The sequence below is a fragment of the Capsicum annuum genome, chromosome 2 (assembly GCF_002878395.1).
Source record: "Capsicum annuum cultivar UCD-10X-F1 chromosome 2, UCD10Xv1.1, whole genome shotgun sequence".
NCBI lineage: Eukaryota > Viridiplantae > Streptophyta > Magnoliopsida > Solanales > Solanaceae > Capsicum > Capsicum annuum.
The window spans coordinates 122,014,718-122,037,458 of NC_061112.1; the positions used below are offsets into that span (position 1 = coordinate 122,014,718).

General features: G+C 29.0%; 2 protein-coding genes across 2 annotated transcripts; both read right to left on the reverse strand.

The window, feature by feature from the left end:
- Positions 1-1,038: 1,038 nt before the first annotated feature.
- LOC124896255 lies at positions 1,039-1,751 on the reverse strand. Its single transcript, XM_047407791.1, has 2 exons — positions 1,440-1,751; positions 1,039-1,125 (listed from the first exon to the last, which is right to left on the reverse strand). The coding sequence occupies exons 1-2, from the start codon at positions 1,749-1,751 to the stop codon at positions 1,039-1,041; spliced, it is 399 nt and encodes a 132-aa protein (XP_047263747.1).
- A 16,811-nt stretch (positions 1,752-18,562) lies between these two features.
- Positions 18,563-21,363, reverse strand: LOC107859175 (protein SRG1). Its single transcript, XM_016704092.2, has 4 exons — positions 20,972-21,363; positions 20,298-20,545; positions 19,191-19,518; positions 18,563-18,992 (listed from the first exon to the last, which is right to left on the reverse strand). The coding sequence occupies exons 1-4, from the start codon at positions 21,227-21,229 to the stop codon at positions 18,726-18,728; spliced, it is 1,101 nt and encodes a 366-aa protein (XP_016559578.1). The 5' UTR covers positions 21,230-21,363; the 3' UTR covers positions 18,563-18,725.
- Positions 21,364-22,741: the final 1,378 nt, after the last annotated feature.

A 22,741-nucleotide genomic window follows, 5' to 3' on the forward strand; every position in this document is an offset into this window, starting at 1 on the left:
TTGTTAACTATAACATGTAGTTTTATGGAGCTATACCGTTTACTGTGATATTTAATTAAGAAATACATATGTAGTGTTCATATTATGCTTTAAAAATACATATGCAGTATAAACCAAATGTTTTCAGACTAAAAATACATATGCAGTGTTAAGATCAAACATTACAAAAATACAACTGAAATATACCTACTATGTGTTCATTTAAAATCATTATACAAGAGAACTCGAATAAAAGATAATTTTGACTATCTTATGCAGTTATAGATTTGATTTTAGTTACAAAATACATATGCATTGATGATATTTTGCTAAAAAAATACATATGTATTATACATCAAACGTACTTTTAGCATATAAATACATATCCAGTACTAACATTATGCACTTCAAACATATATTTGCAGAATGTCACATATATTTAAACCTTTGAACAATTAGGAAACATATACTTGTTTGACTCAATAAAAGTTACCACATTTTAACCTAAAATATATAAATATTATGTAAAAAATACATATGAACTGCTGCTTGAAAATTTTTAAATTTTGAAACATATATAGCTCCAGTAATCAGACATTACTGTCTTCAATTGTCAAATGATTCATAAATGTATTAACTAAACTTAAATAGTTCATGATTATAACAAATGAAAAATAAAGTCTTAAGAAATAATACAGAAGAAGAAATGTATCATTTCCGATATTTCCTACAAGAACGCCTATTGTGACCCTTAGCCCCACAACCACCGCATGAGTTGATATTCTTCTTTCCAAACATATCCCGGCCTGATTTTTCACGATCCTTCTTTGCAGGTCTTCCTGGAGGTCTTTTGAATTTTGGAGGCAACATTATTTCACCAAGTATGCTCTCTAGTATTATCCAATCTTCTTTGTGTGGCAATAGGTAGATTGGAATATCATATGTCTTCAAAACAATTTTTGGTTAAACAAATCACAACAGTATGACCCCTTGTTAAAATTCTTTTTCTCCAACACTGCACAAGCATGTGCACATGGTATCTCATCTATTTGAAATGCATTACATGAGTATTTTTTTCTTGATGCAAATAATGAAGTGCTTTTGTTTGTCGTGTACCGTATACATATATTCTGTCGATGGTACAACCTGATATAAACATAAAAAGTTAAATACAATGATATAAAAAGATGAATTCCATATTCCATGATATGTTGTAATCACACCAGCATTTTTCAAAAAAAATACATATGCAATAAAAATACATATGCAAATTACATTTTTACAGATCATCCAAATACTTATGCAGTGCTAATAATTTTCAATAAAAAAATACATATCATGTTTTTAAATGATCATATTGTTTATGTTGTATATATTTTAATTAATTTACAATTGAGTGGAAAGTATTTTCATATTTATGTTTTCATAATTATAATTTGTACAAATCTAAAAGGCCATACCGTCATACGAGTACACAAAGCCTCATTCTCACTGAGCATGTCATTAAACTTTTCAATGAGTGTTCTGAAGGTATATGAAGCCTCCTGCCTATTTGCGCAATTCCATTTTACAAACAATAATAGAACTTCCTCAAGAAAGTCATAAATTGGCAGTTCTCTAGCTGATACAAGCACTTTATTTATTGACTCCAAAATGTTTGAAGTCAAATTCCATCCTCGGTGAACTGTTGCATACGACCTAGCCCACTTTTCGTAACCCGCCAATTCCAAATACTTCTTCACCCTAATATCAACTGCCTCAACTTTTTCCATTAACATGTGGAATTCTGACTTTGAATATGATTTGACCATTGTATAAAAGATCTCCGACAATGCATCGTGTGACTTTCTGTAAAGTTTTTTCACATTTTCCCATAGATGCCACATACATGCATAATGTGGAACATCTTTGTACACATCACTAACAACCTTTATGATGCTTGGATTCCTATCAGATATAACACACATGTGTTGTCTTTCTCCGTACGTTTTCTTTAGATTCTCGAAGAACCACGTCCAGGATGCATCATTTTCAGAATCAAGCACACCATATACCAAAGAAAATATATGACCTGTATACATAATTCATTATTTTCAGAATCAAGAACACCATATGCTAAAAAAATAAATGGTCTGCATATATAAAAAAATTCTGCGCATGCCGATATAAATACATATAGGAACTGCATATCTATTTATTAAAAAAACAGGTAAACAAAACTGTATATTTTATGTACCTGAAATGGTATCAATTACATATAATAAAATCTACATGCACCTTACTATCAAACATAAATATTTTTACATGTTTCATTCAGGAAACTTTAAAAATACATGTAATTATATGCAGATATGTATATATGAAGTGGAGATATGTATTTTTCAAGGTATTTGCAGAAATATAAAAAAAATACAACCATTTATATAATGTAGTTACTATTAAATGATACTAACCTGCTCCGTCTGTTGTACATGCTGTTACAAATGCCCCGGTATAAATTCTTCTCAGATGACTAGTATCAACCACTACGACTGGTCTACAATGATCGAATCCTTTAATGAATGCATGTAGAGCGATAAATACATACAAGAACGCATTATCATCTGTCTTCTTCATTCTTATATGTGACTCTAGATAGGTAGTATTCAGCACATATAAGTATGATGGCAGTTTCCCATAAGATGATGATGGCTTACCCCTTAACTCTTCTAACGCTCTTTTCTTGGCCCTCCAACATAAAGTGTATGTCAAATCCATACCAAAATCTTCCTTCATGTCATTTCTGATTTCCGTCGCACTGTATTTTCATTTGTGATTTTTGAATTTCTGTTTAACCATAACACCTATCAACATACTAGTAACATGCACCTTTGGATAGATCTTGTCCTTTACCGGGCAAGTATGTTGAGGTATGAATCTTCTTATTCTAAACATTCAACTTTCTCCAATGCCTGAAGCACGCATTAAAAACTCGCAGTTTCTGGATTTGCAAAACAATGTGTAACTGCATCCAACATAATTTAGTTCATTCAAAATACATATCCAAACTAATATTAAATAAGATTAGAGTGATATAGAATGTACGTGCGTTTTCTTACTTGATCTTTTACTTCGCGTTTGAAACTTCTCCCTAATTAAATAGTCCTTCATGACCGACTTTAAAATTTTTTTGTTAAGTAAACCTGGTCATCCTCAACATGCTTGTGATGTGGGTCTGAGATAATCACCTCAACAGTATCCATCTCAAATACATCTAATGCTTGTGCATCTTCATAAACCACTAAAGCTCCTTCATTTATTGTATTTATCACTGTTTGCAAGTTGTTACATTTACTTCTTCTTTTAGCATCACATATAGATGAACTCGCGAAATTTCTCATTACAACTTTCTCCAAAATGCTTACATATAAAGGAAGACAATTCATGTCTTGTATCTGCTTTTTCTGCAAAATATAGACCTTTAATCCCATATCATTATGTATTTCTATCTGCCCTGCATTAGCACTTATTTGATATTCCACTATAATACATTTGCTGGTTAAATCCACACTTAAGTGAGACGCCAAAACATCGTGAAACTCAACAAATGTTGCTGATGTGCTCAATAGTATAGCATCAGTGACATATTCTTCATAGTTTTTTCATACGTCCATCGACCAGAGTGCTTCACAAGGACTGGTATGCTTCCTATCTCCAATTGATTTAATCAAAAAATAAACAAATATACATATTTGTCAGATGTCACTTATTTTAACAAACAATTTATAATTTTAAGTGCAAACAAAGTTACTCAGCCAACATCAACCTATAAAAAATACATTTAAACAATATTTGCATAAACTAAATTACAAATACAGAAAAAGTTTTTAACCAAATACAGAAATTACTTAATCAAACGGAAGTAAAACAGGTACAAAATGTATTTCCAAATATATAGTTATAGTCTAAAATTCCAACAACAACACAAAAATACATATGCAGTATTAACATTAACCATATCAAAAAATACATATGCAATGTGACCATTAAACAAATCAAAAATACATCTGGAGCAGATAATTTATACTTTCATATGTGTTCATAGAATATCATCAAATTCAACAGCTGAATTCGATCATAAATGATTATACAACAAAGCTTCAGAATTTGTAGAATTGTTAAAACAATCAAAATAACAACAAACGATCCTCAAAACAATAGTCGAATAATTACTTTTTTACACTTCACACAAGTTTTAAGCTGAAATTTGCAACACCAAGTTGAATTCCCAATTTTTTGTTTCTATATGTTCAATTTTACTGCTGAAATGCTTCTAACTCGAATTTCTTTTACAATTTTTTCACATACAAAGTAACGACGACAACAGAAACTCGATAGGCACATCATTAATGGTTAAAAATAAAATCAAACTGAACAACAATAATGATTATGTACCTTAAACAGTAGTAATGGTTGAATTTTCAACTGACAGTTGAATTCAAATAAATTGATCAAAAGAATCAACAACTAATTTGGTTCAAACAAATTACTTCATCGTTTTGCAATTATTGTTGATTTCCGAAGAAGAATCAGTCCAATTTGATTCAGCAACAGCAATGTTGAATTTCCAAAACAGGGTTGAATTAGAATAAATTGCTAAGAAAACCTGCAGCTGATTAACGCGTTTTTGGATGGAATTGCTAATGGGGGAAAACTAAAATTTGAATTTCAAATGTGAAGAGAAATATAACGGAAGTCACATTTTTGTGAGTTTTAAATGGAAAAGGAATCTATAAATTTATTGGATTGGTAATTATACCATATATAGATCAACTAATTTCAGTTAATTAAGGGCTGTAACTTTATTGTATATGTATTTTTACAGTCTTATTTTGTAAAAAATACAAAATATAAGTTGCTATAAAATGTAATTATGAAACTATTGCTATAAAAACAATAATTAGGCTCTTAAGTATGCTATTTCTGAATTTTGCCCAAATTTTAATGTAAGGACTATTAAAACTTTTATTCTCTCATACTCATATTTATAATTTACCTGGAATATTTCTCTATTTCTTTTAATCCGTCTGTACATCTCTTTAATTGTTGCATCACACCTCATAATCTTGAAGATTTTTGTCGTTTACCCCCCAGCTCCTATTTTTGGTTTTTTACTAGTCTTAGTATACGCGTTCCACGCGTGTAACTTACTTCAATGAGTTCAATTTTATAAAGTTACTTTGATGTCTCGACGAGAATCAATTTGTGTTTGACTAATAAATTTAGAAACAAAACAACTATTAGTATTTGACTAACTATTAATATTTGACAAAGTCTTTAAAAGTACTTTTAAATATATTTTCTCAAAAATACTTTTAAAACAAAATTACTTTTTTTTAGTTCATGAAAACAGTTGAAGTTAAAACACGTTTTATTTGTTAGATTTATTTTAATCCAATCTCTTATCCTTTGAACTAAGGTATTTTCAAACATATACTTAATTTAATGCATTATGTCATCAGAGTGTCTTTCATGTCATTTAATCTAGGACCTTTATAATTAATTAATATTTTATTTAGATTTTTTTTATTATTTAAATTAGTTTTTTTATGTGTGCTTTAACATAGATTGCAAATTCATGTAAATGATGAATATGATTAATTGAGTAACAACTCACCAATTTAAATTCAAATTAACAAAATTTTTTTCCTAACCTGCAAAAGAAAAAAATTTCAAAAATTGGCCTCATAATCATTTTCATGAGGTATTAACATACCTTATTATGTAATACATGTCCATGCACACAAAATTTAAATCATTCTATTAATCAAGCACAAATAAATATAAATATTTTCGTTCATAAAAAAATAAATTTGAAAATTATGAAGATCCATTAACAAAAATTACAGCTTTAACACATAAATTTCTATAATAAAAAATATACTTGTGAACCTAGAAAATAATTAAAGTTGAAATTGAATAATCTGACGTTATGCAAAGTTTACATTACAAACATTCACAAAATAAGATTATGAAGAAAATTATAATAAAAAATAACATACTATTTAATATGCTTTAGTTAAATGACTTACACATTAAAAAATTAATATTACAAACACAAAACCTAGAGGAAATAAATTCTCCAAAATATAGTATCATAAATAAATATATGCAAATAATAAAATCATTAGAAAGTGTCATTAATTTTAAAATAAATAATTTTGCTAGAAGACTTCAACTTTGACTTATATACAATAAAAATAAAAACAGATAGTAGAAAGGAGCTATGTCCCAATTTTAAACTAATACTTTGAATTAAAAAATATGCTTCCGAATTGTAAAACATCATTTATTAAGGAATTATAATTATTTAAATTGATAAAAGAAATTAAAATTACCCCTATGATCATGTTTCTCCTCAGAGGATCGCTTAGATAACTTAATTTAGATTATCGTGCCATATACCTTAATAAAATCGATTTTGTTGTCTAGCTCATATTAGACTTTATTTCCTCTTGATATCTCAATGACCTGGATGAACGCATTGTGGATATCACAATGACACCAAATTAAGATTTTCATACAGACAAAAAATATATTAATAAACCCTTTCTCATTTTTCTAGACCCATTACATGAAAAACTTAAGATTTTAATATGCTAAAATCCCCCACAATTGAGATAAACAAAGAAAAGAAATGAAAAGGCTGTCGACGGTCATTTTTCTCAAGACGAAAAAGATATGAAAACAATATTCAGCTTATGACCGTATTTTGAAATCACTACTAAAAGTGGTGGATGGTAGAAGAAATAGATTCTGGTAGAATGCATGGATTGTCATACTCCTCAAAACACAAAATAAATAAAGTTTATGAACAAACATAATGATGATATGTTAGATCTCATGATTTATTCACAATTAAACTAAATATGTATAATAAAAAATTAAAGAAAAATTCATAAATTCATATAACAAAGAAGGCTAGAAAACTCTAATCATGAACGCAAGAAGAAAACTTTAATTAATTATCAATTATCAAAAAAAAAAAAATTCAAGTAAACTTTGATCAAAATACGATTTAAATAGAATTATAGACATTTTTTTTATATAGTGTAAAATTTTATATGATTTAGAAGTTTTATATAAGGTAAAATTCTAATTAATTTAGAAGTGATAAATAATACAATTTCATATCTGAATCAAATAATTTTTTTCCTTTTGCATAATTTATTTTTTTTTAAATATATTTTGATTAGTAAATTTTTTTTTTTCTTAAAAGTTTCCATGCGTGTTTCCTTTTCAACAAACACAATTTTGGTTCTTTAACTCTTTTTCCCTTTTACATCACTTTTCTCCTAAAAAATTGCATATGACTCCTAATAAAAAATTTCACACATTATATTTAATTCCTTTTAGGTGTGAGATTTTTTTCCTTAAATAATAATTTAATGATAATTATTTTTAAAAAATAGTAAATGATGATTTTTTCTATTATGGAGTGTTTTAATGAAGGGCAAAACGTTCAAATCACTTTTCTAAGGGTCTTCACACTTTTAATATGTTATAGATATAGATATAGATATAGATTATAGATATAGATTCGCTTCTCTCTGTTGTCCATTTTGCTCTAACTTTCCAATTTCAGTTATTGTCATTTATACTTTTTTTCTGTTTTTTTTTTCTTTTTTGATTTTTCTAAGTACTAGTTTAAGTGTACGTGCCCCATGCGTGTACCTCACTTTATTAAGTTCAAATATTACACTAAATAAGATATTTGTTTAAATAATAAATATGAATACAATAATTAAATTCAACATCTTTTGGAGAATTTATTTAATTAAATCTAACCTTTACCAAAAAAATTGTCAAGGGATCAACGTTCATCTACCACCTGTAAAATGCAACAAAATAATACGATGAACAAAACAATATAATTAAATCTAATCTTTACACAATAATTTTCTCAAAGCCGTCTGACACTCATCTACCACCTGTAAACTATAACAAAATAATACGATAATAGAGATATCAAAATAATACAACTAAACTGTACCTTTACACCAAAAAAATTCTCAAAATAGAGATATAAAAATAATACAATTAAACCTAACATTTACCTAAAAAAATTCCTCAAAGCCGACCGATATTCATCTATCACCTTTAAATTCATCCTGTAAACTACAACAAAATAATACAATAGTGATCATAAAGCTTCAATTTTAATAAAAATAATTCTTGTCTGAGCGAAAATTTTGACCCTGAAGAATAACTTGAATGGAAACAAAGAAGATATATATATACACACACAGACATTGAATTCTATTATGTTAACAAAAACAGTGAAGAAGTTGAGGGTTAGAAAATTAAGCATCCATCAATCTAGACGTGCAAGCGAATCAAGTTAGATGAGTATCAATCATATTTTTTCAATAAGTAAACCGATTTCTTCTCTAGTTTAACATGCATGTCAATATTTATAGAAGTATTTTCTAAATAGAATCATATTTTAGGAGTATTTTTATATCCTATTTTATGAGTATTTTTCTAATATTATAGATAAGAATTATTTTTTTCTGGGTTGAATATGAACGTGTATGTTATAGTTTAGTTAGAATAGAATTTTGATTTTTGTATACATAAAAGAAAAATTAAATTATTTAAATTACCTTCACACAAATTATACTGTTCAAAGGATTTTGTATCTAATACGCTAATACACGTTTTTTTTTTACTTTTCACGATTTTTTTCCACTTTGAGATTTTTCATTAGGACTCCTTTTTTTTTTTTACACGCTAATTTAGGAATACATATTGATTTATTGGTTTTGTATAGGATTTTTGTTTGTTCAAATTTAGTTAGAATAGGAAATTGATTGTGCATTTGTACTATCGATCAAATTTATATTGATTTATTGGATTTGTAATTTAAATAGAATATCCGAAAAGCCAATTTTATTTAAAGGGAAGACTTATAATGAAGGGTAAAAAGTTCAAACGTGATTTATAAGGCTCTTCACACTTTTAATATAATAGAGATAGAGATAGAGATTAGCTACTAGTTTTAGATTTAAAACATTAAAAATTAAATAATTAGATTTACATTAATAAATAACTAAAAATATTAAAGCCATTCTGATAAATGAATTAGAAAAGGGAAAAAATAGGTAGAATGTATAAGTTATCCTAAAAAGTAAGTACATGTTATTCTGATAACTGATTTCGAAGAAAGAAAATAAAAAGGAAGAATGACAAAAGATATATTATATTAGTTATATTTTTTTCTAAAATAAAAGGTGAACGAATGTTTACGTGGGTGAGGCATTTCAGTTTGATATGGCCTCACTTCTTTCTTTTCCCTGACGTTTCTACTTCTTTTCTTATTTTTAGAATCAAATATAAAAATTAAATTCAATTGACGCTTCTTGGAATTGTTTTCTTTTTTCTTTTTCTTCATTATTTTTAAAGTTTTATTCTTAATATGCATAGATGATAGAATTTCTAATTTATGACTTTTAATTTATGAGTCATAAGCTATAAAGTATAAACTCATCCAAATAGACGCTAATTCGTCTTTTTATTTGATTTTACAAATAGAAATTATAAAACTAAGCTAAAATGGAGAAGAAGAGAGTTATCCACTATGGTCCAATTTTCAAATAATGAGCCGTGGCTCACACAATTTTGGTTTGTTTCTTCAAGAATATGTTAGAGTAGTTAATATACTCTCTCCGTTTCATGTTAGTTGACTTTTTTACTAAAAATATTTATTTTATTTTAATTATTTAAGTTCTAAAATAAAATAAAAAATTATTGTATTTTTTCAATATTATCCCAATAATTAAATAACTATATAAAGTGTATTTAATCAAATACTTATACTTTCAATGCATAATTAATAGAGCTACTTTAATAAAATAAATCTCTATTAAATATTTTCTTAATAAAATTTATTTAATTGATGTGTCACTATCCAAAATCGTGATCAACAACACCTAATGAGTTTCATCATATAGCGTGCAAATTGGGCACGCTAAAACGTTGAAATTAGCAAGGAGTTATGTGCGACAAGAACTAAGTATAATTTTGAGCTTTGCAAGAAAAAAAACGTAAATCTTATATAATATCATTTTAATAAAATATTAAAAAAATAAATTAACAAATAATTTTCACTTTTGTAAGTCAAAGATGGTATTTTGGACCACATTTGTGTACCGATAGAAATACATGTGCGCCACTTCTTTTAAAAAGGGATATATCAATTCAAATCGCAAAATTGAAGAATATATTATGTGCTTTTCTCTGAACTAAATTCATGAAAATTTCTCTGACTCGAAAGCATTCTTAAAACAAAATGTTGGTGTATATTGTGCATTATAATATTGAATTAATATATTAAACTGTATGATAATTGATAGATATAAAGTAGAAAAAATTGTGTTATTAGTCTTTGTAACTCATGAAATCATAATGACATGCTCTACCACAATAGCAGGCCCAGAATTTTAAGGTTGTGGGTGCTTTAATCAGGGGTGGAGCTACAGTACCCTACGAGGGTTCAGACGAATCCAGTAACTTTTACGTAAACTCTATATTACACTAAAATTTTGAATATATGTATATGATTATATAGTGTGAACCCATTGACAAACATTATCACTTGGTCTAGTGGTGATGGACCAACATTAAGGGTCTCTCTTCTGCTGTGGACGTGTGTTCGAACCCCATTTCAGCAATTCTGGTTCCGTCTTTGACTTTAATTTTATTTTTTTAACATAATTTGCTAATGATGACATAATATAAATATATAACTATTTAAATGCAACATTAAAATTTGGTATTTAAGTTTTGGAAGAGTAAGATTTTTGGTGGAGAAGGCCAAAAGATTTTTAAATTTTTTGTTTGAGTAATTAAATAAATACAAAAAGTACTTTTAGTTTAATAAATTAAGAAGTAAAAAAAAAAATAATACAAAAAATGTCAAACTCATATGCCTGTGAACTAGTGTACAAGAGTACTTGGGTCTTGTGCGTGTGTGCGCATTAAATGTAACTGTAAAGTTACAAGAAATTATGAAAGATCCATCTAAAGCGAGAGCACTCAGACAAATTTTAGTCTTGTGGGTGCTTTTTTATTTTTTATACCATTTTTTCAGTATTTCTTATATAATACTCCTTTCGTTTCATAATAAATGAATTGTTGAATTTTGACACACAGATTAAGGAAAAAATATTAAAGATATAAATTTAACACGACTTTCCATTTTTATCCCTAAAAAGGAAAAAACTGACCTTGTAATACATTTTCAAAAGTTAATTGGTCGTCAAATCAATAAGGGTAAATTTGGAAAAAAAATTCAATGATTCACTTATTTTGAAACACTAATAAATACCCCAGTAATTCACTTGTTTCGAAATGGAAGGAGTAATATCTATTTTATATCGAGTTTAGTGGGTGTCAGAGCATCCCAAAATAACACGTGAATCCGCCCCTGCTCTACCATTATATCCTACTAATTGTCTCATTACTCCTTAAATTAAATGACTATCTACTTTTGGTGACATTTATTTGTAGAAAAAATATCATTCTACATCTCTATAATGGATGTTTTCTTTTTTGTGTTGCAATAGAATGAAAAATATGAAAAGTGGACGGGGAGGCGGGGGGCATTATATTGTGAGATCGGTAGAGTGAAAGAGAGAGTTCAGATAAGAAAGTAATTTAAGTATCCAACTAATTCACTATATAAAAGAGTGTAATATAATATTGAATGAAAGGTGTTTTTTTGGTGGAACATTAGACTCTTCAATTATATTGAGTTATTTGAATCACACACGTTGTACTGTTGCATTCTAGAGGAAACAAGTCAAGAACAATATTATTGAATCAGAATAAATTATGTGTGGACTTGAATCTCTTTTAAAAAGTAAGATATCTGCGCATACGTCTCAACCTGAATTTATTTATTTAATTTTGTTCATTTTATTTCCAACTATAATTATAATATATTACACCAACACAAAATGATCTCAATGTGAGGTGCAACCCAAAAATGTAATGTCAAATTAACCCACAAAATAATATTTTCTTGATATCAATATGGCAAACCAACTCCATAACAAATATAAAACTATCACACAAAATAAATGAGAAGAGGCGGATGCACAACATAAAGTGCGGGTTTTCGGAAATCCATAACTTTCATCCGGTTCTTGAATTTATATTGAAAAAACTAGTAAATATATAAAAATTATAAGTTGGGAACCCACAAACAAAGTGTGCTATTGGTCTAGTGGTAAAAATTATAAGTTGGAAACCCACAACCTTTAAATTCTAGATCCGCCTCTGTAAATGAATACATTATTTTTCTTCTTTATAGTAATCAAACAGGGGAACTCCAAATAATAACAGCAAGAAGAGTAACTTATATATCAAATGCTACCTAGCATTCATCATCCCTTTCCCGACGTTCTAGCTTTGTATATGTACTGAGGTCCCTACATTCAGGGGCGCTACACATACAAAATCAGGTACACCAGATAGCAGACTTCTTTATTAGGCGCTTATTTCAATTCAGCAGAGCAGTTGGTGAGCTCTTCTATCATTTGGAGTTAATAAATGTCTTACTTTCTTTAAGTCATTTATAGTTATAGCTTGTGTATATCGGTCTTGTCTCAACCATCTGTCATTGTATGGTAAAAAATTTTATTAGAAGCTTTTAGATGATATAAAATTATCATATGCTAGCATAATCCAAGTTCTCTATTGTTTTAATGCGACCATTTGGCCAGTGCTACTTACATACCATCCTTGTAATAATTGTCTTATGAATAACGGTTCATTCGCTTAATACATGTCATTTTTATTATATAATTTTCCCTTTATTAATCTATCATGACCCAAAACCGAAGGACCATGACTGACACCTAAGTGAACCCTCAACCCTATCTTGACTTGGTGAACTTAATAACATGCAACTCCATCATAACCTAATGAACTTATAAATATGCAATGGATGAATGAAATAAAGGCATCCCTGTATATCATCACATAGCACTATGGCTGTCAAGTGGGCCGGTTCGACTCGGCCCGATTCGACCCTCGTAACTAATCCAGCCCGGTTTGACCTGATCCGGTAAGCTCTAGGGCTTTAGAGTTTCGGATCTCAGACCGGTTATTTTTTAAAATGGGCCCGGCTAACCCGGCTCGGACCAAATCCGATCCAGGCTCGCCGGTTAACCGGCCCGGCCCAGATAAGTTTAAAAAAAAAAAAGAGATTTTGGCTTTTGGACCAAACTAGTCGTTGGCCCAACGGCTATATAGCCGTTTTTGGGTCCAAACGGCTAGTCTGGGCCCATTTATTAAAAAAAAAAAAAAAAAAACTTTAAAAAATATTTTTTAATCCCAAAAAAAAATCTATAAATACCCTACAACTTCAAATCATTTTTCACACAATTTTTCACTCTCTCAAATCTCATTCTCTCTCAAATCTCAATTCTCAATTCTCAAATATTCAATATATTTAATTTCTTAAAGTGTTCACTTTAATTTTTTAATTTTTCGTTTACAAAGTACGAGCGGAAGTTTCTCAAGTTGCAATCTTCGGATACTTCCAAAATTTGGTATTGTCGTTCCATCTCTTACGTTTAATTTTTATTTATTGTATTAATTGTTTAATATTTAATTTTATTAAATTTGTGTATTTTGAATATTTTTAGTTTAATTTAATTTATATTATGGATAAATTAAGAAACCTCGCTACTAAAGGTGTTAAAAAATTTTATTCCGGAAGCGGTAGTGGTAGTAAAAAGCGAATTACTAGCGGTAGAGGTAGTTCAAGTAGTAGATATACCCGTCTGCCTTCGCCTCCGGTACCGCTTGGTACACCTTTTGAGGAAGAAATAGGTGTAGGTGCTCACGATATGGATTATGTAGAAGCTCAGAAAAATTACGGTATAGAAGAAGAAAATGAAGTAGATGCGGTTAATTTAGACGAAGATAATGAAAATATTGCTTAGACACCCGCAGTAGGAGATGCTAACGTTAGATCTGAATCAGTTAATCTCCCTTCCCGTCCTCCCAGTGCCCCAAAATCTCGTAAAAGAACTAGTATTGCATGACAATTTTTTGAACGTATATCAGATATTGAGGTGCAATACAATATTTTTCAACAAATATATAAGCATAGAAGTGGAGGCAAGCAAGGGGGTACGGGTACGTTAATGAAACATGTAGCTGAAGATCACAAAAGATAGTTAAATATTGCAAAAGGTGGTGGGGATGTTGGTGGGTCAACGCAAACTATTATGGACCCAGCAACCGGTCACGTAGCGAAGAAGTATAATAAATTGAGGGACCGGGAAGAAATAGCTAAAATGGTAGCTGTGGGTTGTTTTCCTTTTAATTTTCCTTCTTCTGATACCTTATAGCTAAAATGGTAGCTGTGGGTTGTTTTCCTTTTAATTTTCCTTCTTCTGATACCTTTATTCGTTATGTACAAGCAATTTATAATCTTATGTTTAACGGTATTCCTAGAACTACTTGTCGGTCTGATATTTTTAGATTCCATTCACAATATTGTTTTTATTTATCAACATTGTTAAAAAATATTCAATGTAGATTGTCCCTAACTTCTGATCTTGGTCGTGCTGTAAATAAAAATGATTATTTAACCGTTACTTGTCATTGGATGGATAGTAATTTCGTGATGCAAAAACGTATTCTTGCTTTTTTATATGATGAAGATCGTAAACATACTGGACAATTTATTGTTGATTCTATTGTTAAAATTGTCAGATATTATGGTATCGAAAATAAAATTTTATGTATTGCTTTTGATAATGCTTCTAACAACAACACTGCTATAAAAAAAATTAAAATCTACGCTATCTCCGCCCTTGCCTGAAATTTTTCATATTAAGTGTGCATGTCGTATATATAATTTAATTGTAAAAGATGGTCTTGAGTTTTTTGAGTTTTATATTGAAAAAATTCGCCTTGCTGTTGGTTTTATTCAAGGAAATAATCGTAGATCGAGAATTAGAGAATTTAAAGTTAAATGTCAAGAAAATGGACTTACACCGATTTTGATGCCTGAGGAAATTGATACTAGATGGAATTCTACGTATGAATTTTTAAAAACTTGTTATAAATATAGAATTCCTATTACACTAACTTTTAACCAACATTGTGGTTCATTTGCCGATTCTGCTGATTGCATGCTACATAATTCTGATTGGGTTGTAATTAATGATCTTGTTAAGTTTTTAGAAAATTTTTATGTAGCTACGGTTGAATTTTTCGGTGCTTATTGTCCTACTGTCTGTAATATTTTGACATATATAGCCGATATTTCTGGTTTGCTCAAAGAATATAAAAATAAAGAAGGTTATAAAGAAACTGTTGGCGCCATGTTTACGAAATTTTAAAAATATTTTTTCCCGATTCTCCCTATTTACTTGGTTGGTGCTATGCTAAATCCGTACATGAAATATAATAATATGTGTCACTTTAGTACTCTTATTTATACTAACTTAGAAATAAATACTAACCATGATTCTGAACAAGTACAACCTGATTTGTGGACGGCTACAGCTGATGCAAAGGATTACATAGAAAAATTATATAATCACTATGCTGATTTATTTGATTTAGCCGTACCTACAAATATCACTCCAACTGTCGCTCCTCATCCTCCCGAGGAGCCATCATCTTTTAAAAGGTCGGCACATAGTGGTTTTTTTGATTCGTTTTATGATTTAAATTGTTGGAACAGTGTTGATGAGAGAACTTACACATCAACTTATCAGGAAGAGCTGAAATATTATCTTCGGACGGCACCAGAGGATCGCAGACGACGGATCAACACGTTGGATTGGTGGAGGAGTAATGAAACACAATATCCTGTGCTTTCAAGATTAGCTAGAGATATCTTGAATGTTCCAATGTCAACCGTTGCATCAGAGAGCGCCTTTAGTCAGGGACGACAGCAGCTTGGAGACAGCCGACACTCATTGGGAAGCAATGCAATGAATGTTCTAGTTTGCCTCAGAGATTGGATTAGAGCGAAAAGAAGAAACCAAGGAATGGAACCGGAGCCGATCGACGAGCTGAAACTTGAAGAAATTATGACTTCACGGGAGAACTCAGCAGAATCAAGTCCAATGCATGGTTTTGCCCCCGTTGACTTTGACTATCCTATTCAAGTTCCCATTAATATTAACATGAATGAGTTGGAAAAAATGATGCATAATTTATAGATTTTTCATTCATGTAAATTATAAATTTTGGATCATTTTGCAATCAATAAAATTCCCCAAATTCATTCACTCCTTAGTCCTTGCTTTTTATATTTTTTCATTTAACGATTTAAAATTTTAAATTGAATTTCTAGTTTTCTACTTTAAATTAAAAACTTACTTCTAATATATTATTAATTACTACCAAATATTATTAATTTATTATATTAAGTAGCATATGTTTTGTATATTTGTGCATATATCTTCTATAGAAGTGTATATTTAACGTATACATGTGTATATGTTTTATAAATTAGTATATAAGTATATCTATATATATTGTAATGTATATATAATGTAGTATATTTTATAAGTAGTAGTATATATACATTGAATGGTGCGTATACACGTGTATATATCTTATATAGATGTATATATTTAACGTATATAAGTGTATATGTTTAATAAATTAGTATAATATAACTATCTATGTATTGTAATCCATGTATATTGTAGTATATATTTTATTTTAAGTAGTACATATACATTGATTGGTGCGTATATATGTGTATATATCTTATATAGATGTATATATTATACGTATACAAGTGTATATGTTTTATAAATTAGTATAATATAACCATCTATACATTGTAATACATATATATGTATATTGTAGTATATATTTTATTTAAAGTAGTACATACATATTGAATGGTGCGTATATATGTGCATATATCTTCTATAGAAGTGTATATTTAACGTATACAAGTGTATATGTTTTATAAATTAGTATATGACTATATATATATATATATATATACATACATACACATATATAGTATATACATATATATTGTAGTATATATTTTATTTAAAGTAGTACCTATATATTGATTTAAAATGATTTAAAATGAATTTCTAGTTTAAATTAAAAACTTACTTTTAATATATTATTAATTCACTATCACACACACACACATATATATATATATTGTTGTATATTCTTTATTTAAAGTAGTACATATATATTGAATGGTGCGTATACATGTATTTATATCTTCTATAGACTTATATCTTTAACGTATACCAGTGTATATGTTTTATAAATTAGTATATAAGTGTGTATATATATATATATATATATATATATATATAGTAGTATATATATATATTGTAGTATATACTTTATTTAAAGTAGTACATATTATTGAATGGTGCGTATATATGAGTATATATCTTCTATAGACGTATATCTTTAACGTATACATGTGTATATGTTCTATAAATTAGTATGTAACTATATCTATATCTATATCTATATATATATATATATATATATATATATTATTGTATATATATATGTATATTGCAGTATATATTTTATTTAAAGCAGTACATATATATTGAATGGTGCGTATTTATGTGTATATATATCTTCTAAAGCAGTATACATTTAACGTATACAAGTGTATATGTTTTATAAATTCGTATGTAAGTATATGTATATATATATATATATATTGTAGTATATACTTTTTTTAAAGTAGTACATATATATTGAATGGTGTGTATATATGTGTATATATCTTCTATAGACATATATCTTTAAAGTATACAAGTGTATATGTTTTATAAATTAGTATGTAACTATATATATTGTACATATTGTTGTATATATATATGTATATTGTAGTATATATTTTATTTAAAGTAGTACATATATATTGAATAGTGCATATATATGTGTATATATCTTCTAAAGTAGTATATATTTAACGTATACATGTGTATATATTTTATAAATTAGTATGTATATATACATACATATATATATATATATATTGTAGTGATATATATATATATTATACTATTATAGCATATGTTTTATTTAAAGTAGTACGTATAGTCATATATAATTATATATTGAATGGTACGTATATATGTGTAATTGTTTATATATTTTTTTAAAAATATATATTGTATATTGGAGTGTATATAGTGTATATTGGAGTGTATATAGTGTATATTGAATTTTTTATTTATTTTTTAAACGGGTTTGACCGATTTTTAATCGGATTTGACCGGGTTGGGTTAAGTGGGCCGACCCGGCTAACATCAAAACCGGCCCTTAACCGGCCCTCAACCCGATTAAAATGGAAGGGCCGGTTCCGGGTTGGCCCGGCCCGGCCCGTTTGACACCTATACATAGCACATAATATACAAATATGGGAGCATTGGGTGGCTCCGCACCATAATGTAACGGCTGCGTAAAATAAAAGTAACGAAATGACCAGGGCATTGTTTAAACAAATATACCTAACTTGATGAGTCACAAAAGCTAAGGTACGATATACAAAACCCAGAAATGTAATGTCTTAAACTTTGTAATTTCCATTATTACCAAATACATTAATATCTTAAACTTTGTATCGAGTAAATAGATAGTCCAACCACACATAGTACAATGAAATAAAGAGTACTGTATTTAGCAAAAACACATAAAAAAGCATCCAAACCAAAATGAAACATTCAATTGCTCGCATCATCTCTATTTCCAATCCTTATAGTATCTATGTATGATTTTCCAACAAGCTCTCGAGAAAAAAATCCCTTAAAGTAATCAACAACTCCAATCCTCCTAAATTGTGCAGGAGTTTGAGCAGTGAGGAGACTAGGTGCTGGACCTAAATCACCATCCAATTTGGGGCTCAAAAGTGTTGCAATCGACATCCTTTCCCTCTCCTTACTAACCATAGCTCGATGTTCTATGCTTTTGTAAATTCCATTTGTCACAATCTGCAAAACAGCATTGAGAGAAAAAAGGAAAAAAAAAAAAGAGAAGAAGAAAAGACCATAACATTGTTAGTGTGTTAGTTGTTGGACAAGATATAACATAATATTCTGATTACAAAATACTAGAAAATGATTACTTTCGAATGAAAAATATCTCCATGCAAATTGACTTCCACCATACCACACATACTTATTTCTCACCTCTAAAATGTCTCCAACGTTAACAACAAAGGCATCAGGAAGATATGAAACAGGAACCCAAGCTCCACCATTCTTAATTTGAAGACCTTCAACCTCATTAACCTGAAGGAGTATGGTTAGAGCAACAGGATCAGAGTGAGGAGATAAGCCCATTACAAGCTCTGGTTGAGGACAAGGTGGATAATAATTCATTCTCATCATTTGTGTCCCATCTTCTTCAAATAGTACATTCATATCTTCTGCTTTCATCCCTAATGCCTTAGCCATTTTGTGCATAATTTTCATGGCAAGTTCATTGAGTTCTGCTGAGTATTGTTCCAGCACATCCCTTGATAGTTCAAGAATTTAAATAACAACGATCATTGATTAGTAAGGAATCATTAAACGTTATGTACGGTGTAAAAAAATTATACCATCTGATTGTTAATTAGTATAGAGTTCATTGCGAGTAACACTTTAAGAACGTCATGACATATACGTGTATTAATATATGCGCACTTGTTAAGTTATACATTCTATCATAACATCTTTACACTATTAAAGTGCATAAATCTAATCTTCGCTACAAATTAAATTAAAGTCCTATCTATCTTTAGACTCAAAATTAAGTAGATTTTTTGTCTGCTAAATTAATTAAGGCATTTTGGATTATAGAAAGCATGAGAGTAAAATATAGGAATAATCACTCAATTCTTATTTTATTGCACCAAATTAAATTGTATTTTTCAACAAAAAGTCACTCTAACTTTCCCTATACAATAATCGCATGTGTATGTGTGGGCACTGATAAAAGGATTATACACCCAAAAGTGAGGTTATCGATTATTAATTGCCATGTGTCCTAAACACTAGCTATATTCGCCCAATTAATCAAAAGTTCTCTTCGTTGGTTGCACTCAAATCATCAAAATTATCCACCCTGCCATATTTATTATCTCAGCCTTCGACTTTTATGTGTGGATCCAAAATTATACCACTCCAATTGACTATGCACTTTTAAAATTGGTAATATTGAATTCATTGTAATTAGAATATTATGGATTCTCAACATATTTATGAAATTTTATTTTGTTTTATATATGGGTAACATGAGATATAGATAGATACCTAAATGAGAGAGGGAGGTTTGGAAATAAGTGAGGTTTTCTCAAATGAGTAGGAAGAGTGATCATGTATAGCATGTCCGCCCAATCTAACTTTTGTTCTTCAGATACAACAAAGGCTTGCCCATATCCTTCGAGATCTCCTTCTTGTTGCTCGAACTTCTTCTTCTCTTCCATTGGTAAATCGAAAAATGCTTTGATTTCTGACTTCACTTTCTCTATCAATGATGAACTCACCCCATGATTCACCACCTGCACGTGCATGCATGTAAACAATTTTGAAAATCCATATATATAATAGTTGTTCTCTGTATTTCTTCACTTGTAGTGACAGTTGGTAACAAAATAATGTAGTATTTGATTAACAATCATGCATGGGACACGAAGGTACATTATATTGTATCATCAAGTTTTATTTAAAAAGAAATGGATACAATAATAGGAGGGACACGAAAAGATTATCTAAAAGATTGCAAAATTTTGTTTCTTCCTATGTTTCAACGAAAAGGGTTAACAAAGATGTCACTTTTATATTTAAGGGAAAAGACACGAAGGTAACAGGTCGAATATTATGTTTATTCTTTTGGAACACCAAACTTTCTATAACATAAGACCTAAAACAATGAACGTTTGATACATCATTGTAATATATCCATATATAGTATAAAATATATAAACCTGGAAAAATCCCCATTCTTTGCAAGCAAGATGAAGCCTCTCAAGCTCTGCATCATCCTGACCATCTCCAATTTCCAGTAGTTCTTTCATATCAATAACTGGAACTTGAGGCAATAATATTGAAGGATTATATGATTGATTTTCGATATCATTACGAATATATCGCGGCGGAACAGCTGCTAGTTGTTGCATTGCCAGTCGTTGAACGTTAGGAACTCTCAAAGACCCACCTAGCTTTCTCAACCTGGCTTCTTCCATTGATGATTTCTTAAGAGTTCACATCTTTATTCTTAAGAGAAACTTGTTTTTAGATATATAGATGTGAAATATTCACTTTATTATATATAAATATGGAAATATGTGGAACACGTGATCATGATAGTATATGTTTTCTAATCACATGTAACAAACATACTTGAGTGCAAGTGGTTTTAAACGTACATGATTTTTGAAAAAAATTCAATGCGTACATCATACTTGGGTAGGGCCGGACATATTTTGGTTTAAATCGAAAAAATCGAAAAATCGACTCAAAATTTAATTTTGGTTTATTTTTTGATTTTTCGGATTGGTTTCAGTTTCAAATTTTAGAAATTCAGTTAAACGGTTTGGTTTTCGGATTTTCAAAAAAGTAATTCGGATAAATCGAAAAACCGAAATTATATAAATAATATATTATAATTTATATATATATATATATTATTATTATATATGTAAATATACTAAAAATATAATTAATCTAATATAACATATAAATATATAAATTATAATCATTTAGTAACCCTAAATTCTAATATATTGCTTTGCTTTAGACCCTAACATTAATGTGAAGGCTTCAGTGGCGCTCAATCATCCTCAGTTCGTCAGTTCGTTTGAAATTTCAATATCGCCAACGACAGTCGGCAGTCGTTTGCTCGGTTCGTCACTGCCGTCGGCAACCACTGCCGAGTGCGGCCACTGCTGTCATGCCAATGGCGATAACTTAGCGAGGTCGACATTTATGGTTATTTCATGTGTATTGAATTAATTTTATTTGAGAATGAAAAATAGGTTTGAAAAAAAGATTATTTTTCTAGAAAAATCACCAATTTTAAATGTTCACTACTTTAATCTTTAAAATCGAAATAAAAATTCGAATTTATAAAAACTGAACCAAACCGAAATAATTTTGGTTTGGTTATGGTTTTCTGTTTCATCAATCCGAAAATCGAACCAATATTCAACAATCAAATCGAACAAACCGAATGTCCACCCCTATTAACTTGGGTGATCTACTTCTCTTCTTTCTTTTCCCTAACGTTTCTACTTCTCTTCTTTCTTTCCCTAACGTATCTACTGCTTTTCTTTACTTTTTGCTCTTCTTGTTGGGAGCTTACGTATTTTTTCTTATTTTCAGAATCAAATATAAAAATTAAATTAAATTGACACTGCCTCAAATTGTATTTTTTTTCTTTTTCTTTATTATTTTTAAAATTGTATTCTTAATATGTACATACGATAGAATTTCTAGCTTCTAGACTTTTAACTTATAAACTATAAACTCATCGAAATAGATGTTAATTCATCTTTTCATTTGATTTTACAAGTAAAATCCACTATATATGTTCCAATTTTCAATTAATGAGTCGTACCTCACACAAACTTTGTTTGTTTGTTATTGAGACCCACCATAGATATTTTCATGGTTTTGTGATCATAAGTCAACACCTAATGTATATAGTTGATGTGTCCATCCAAAATCGTGATCAGCGCCTGATGAGTTCCATCACG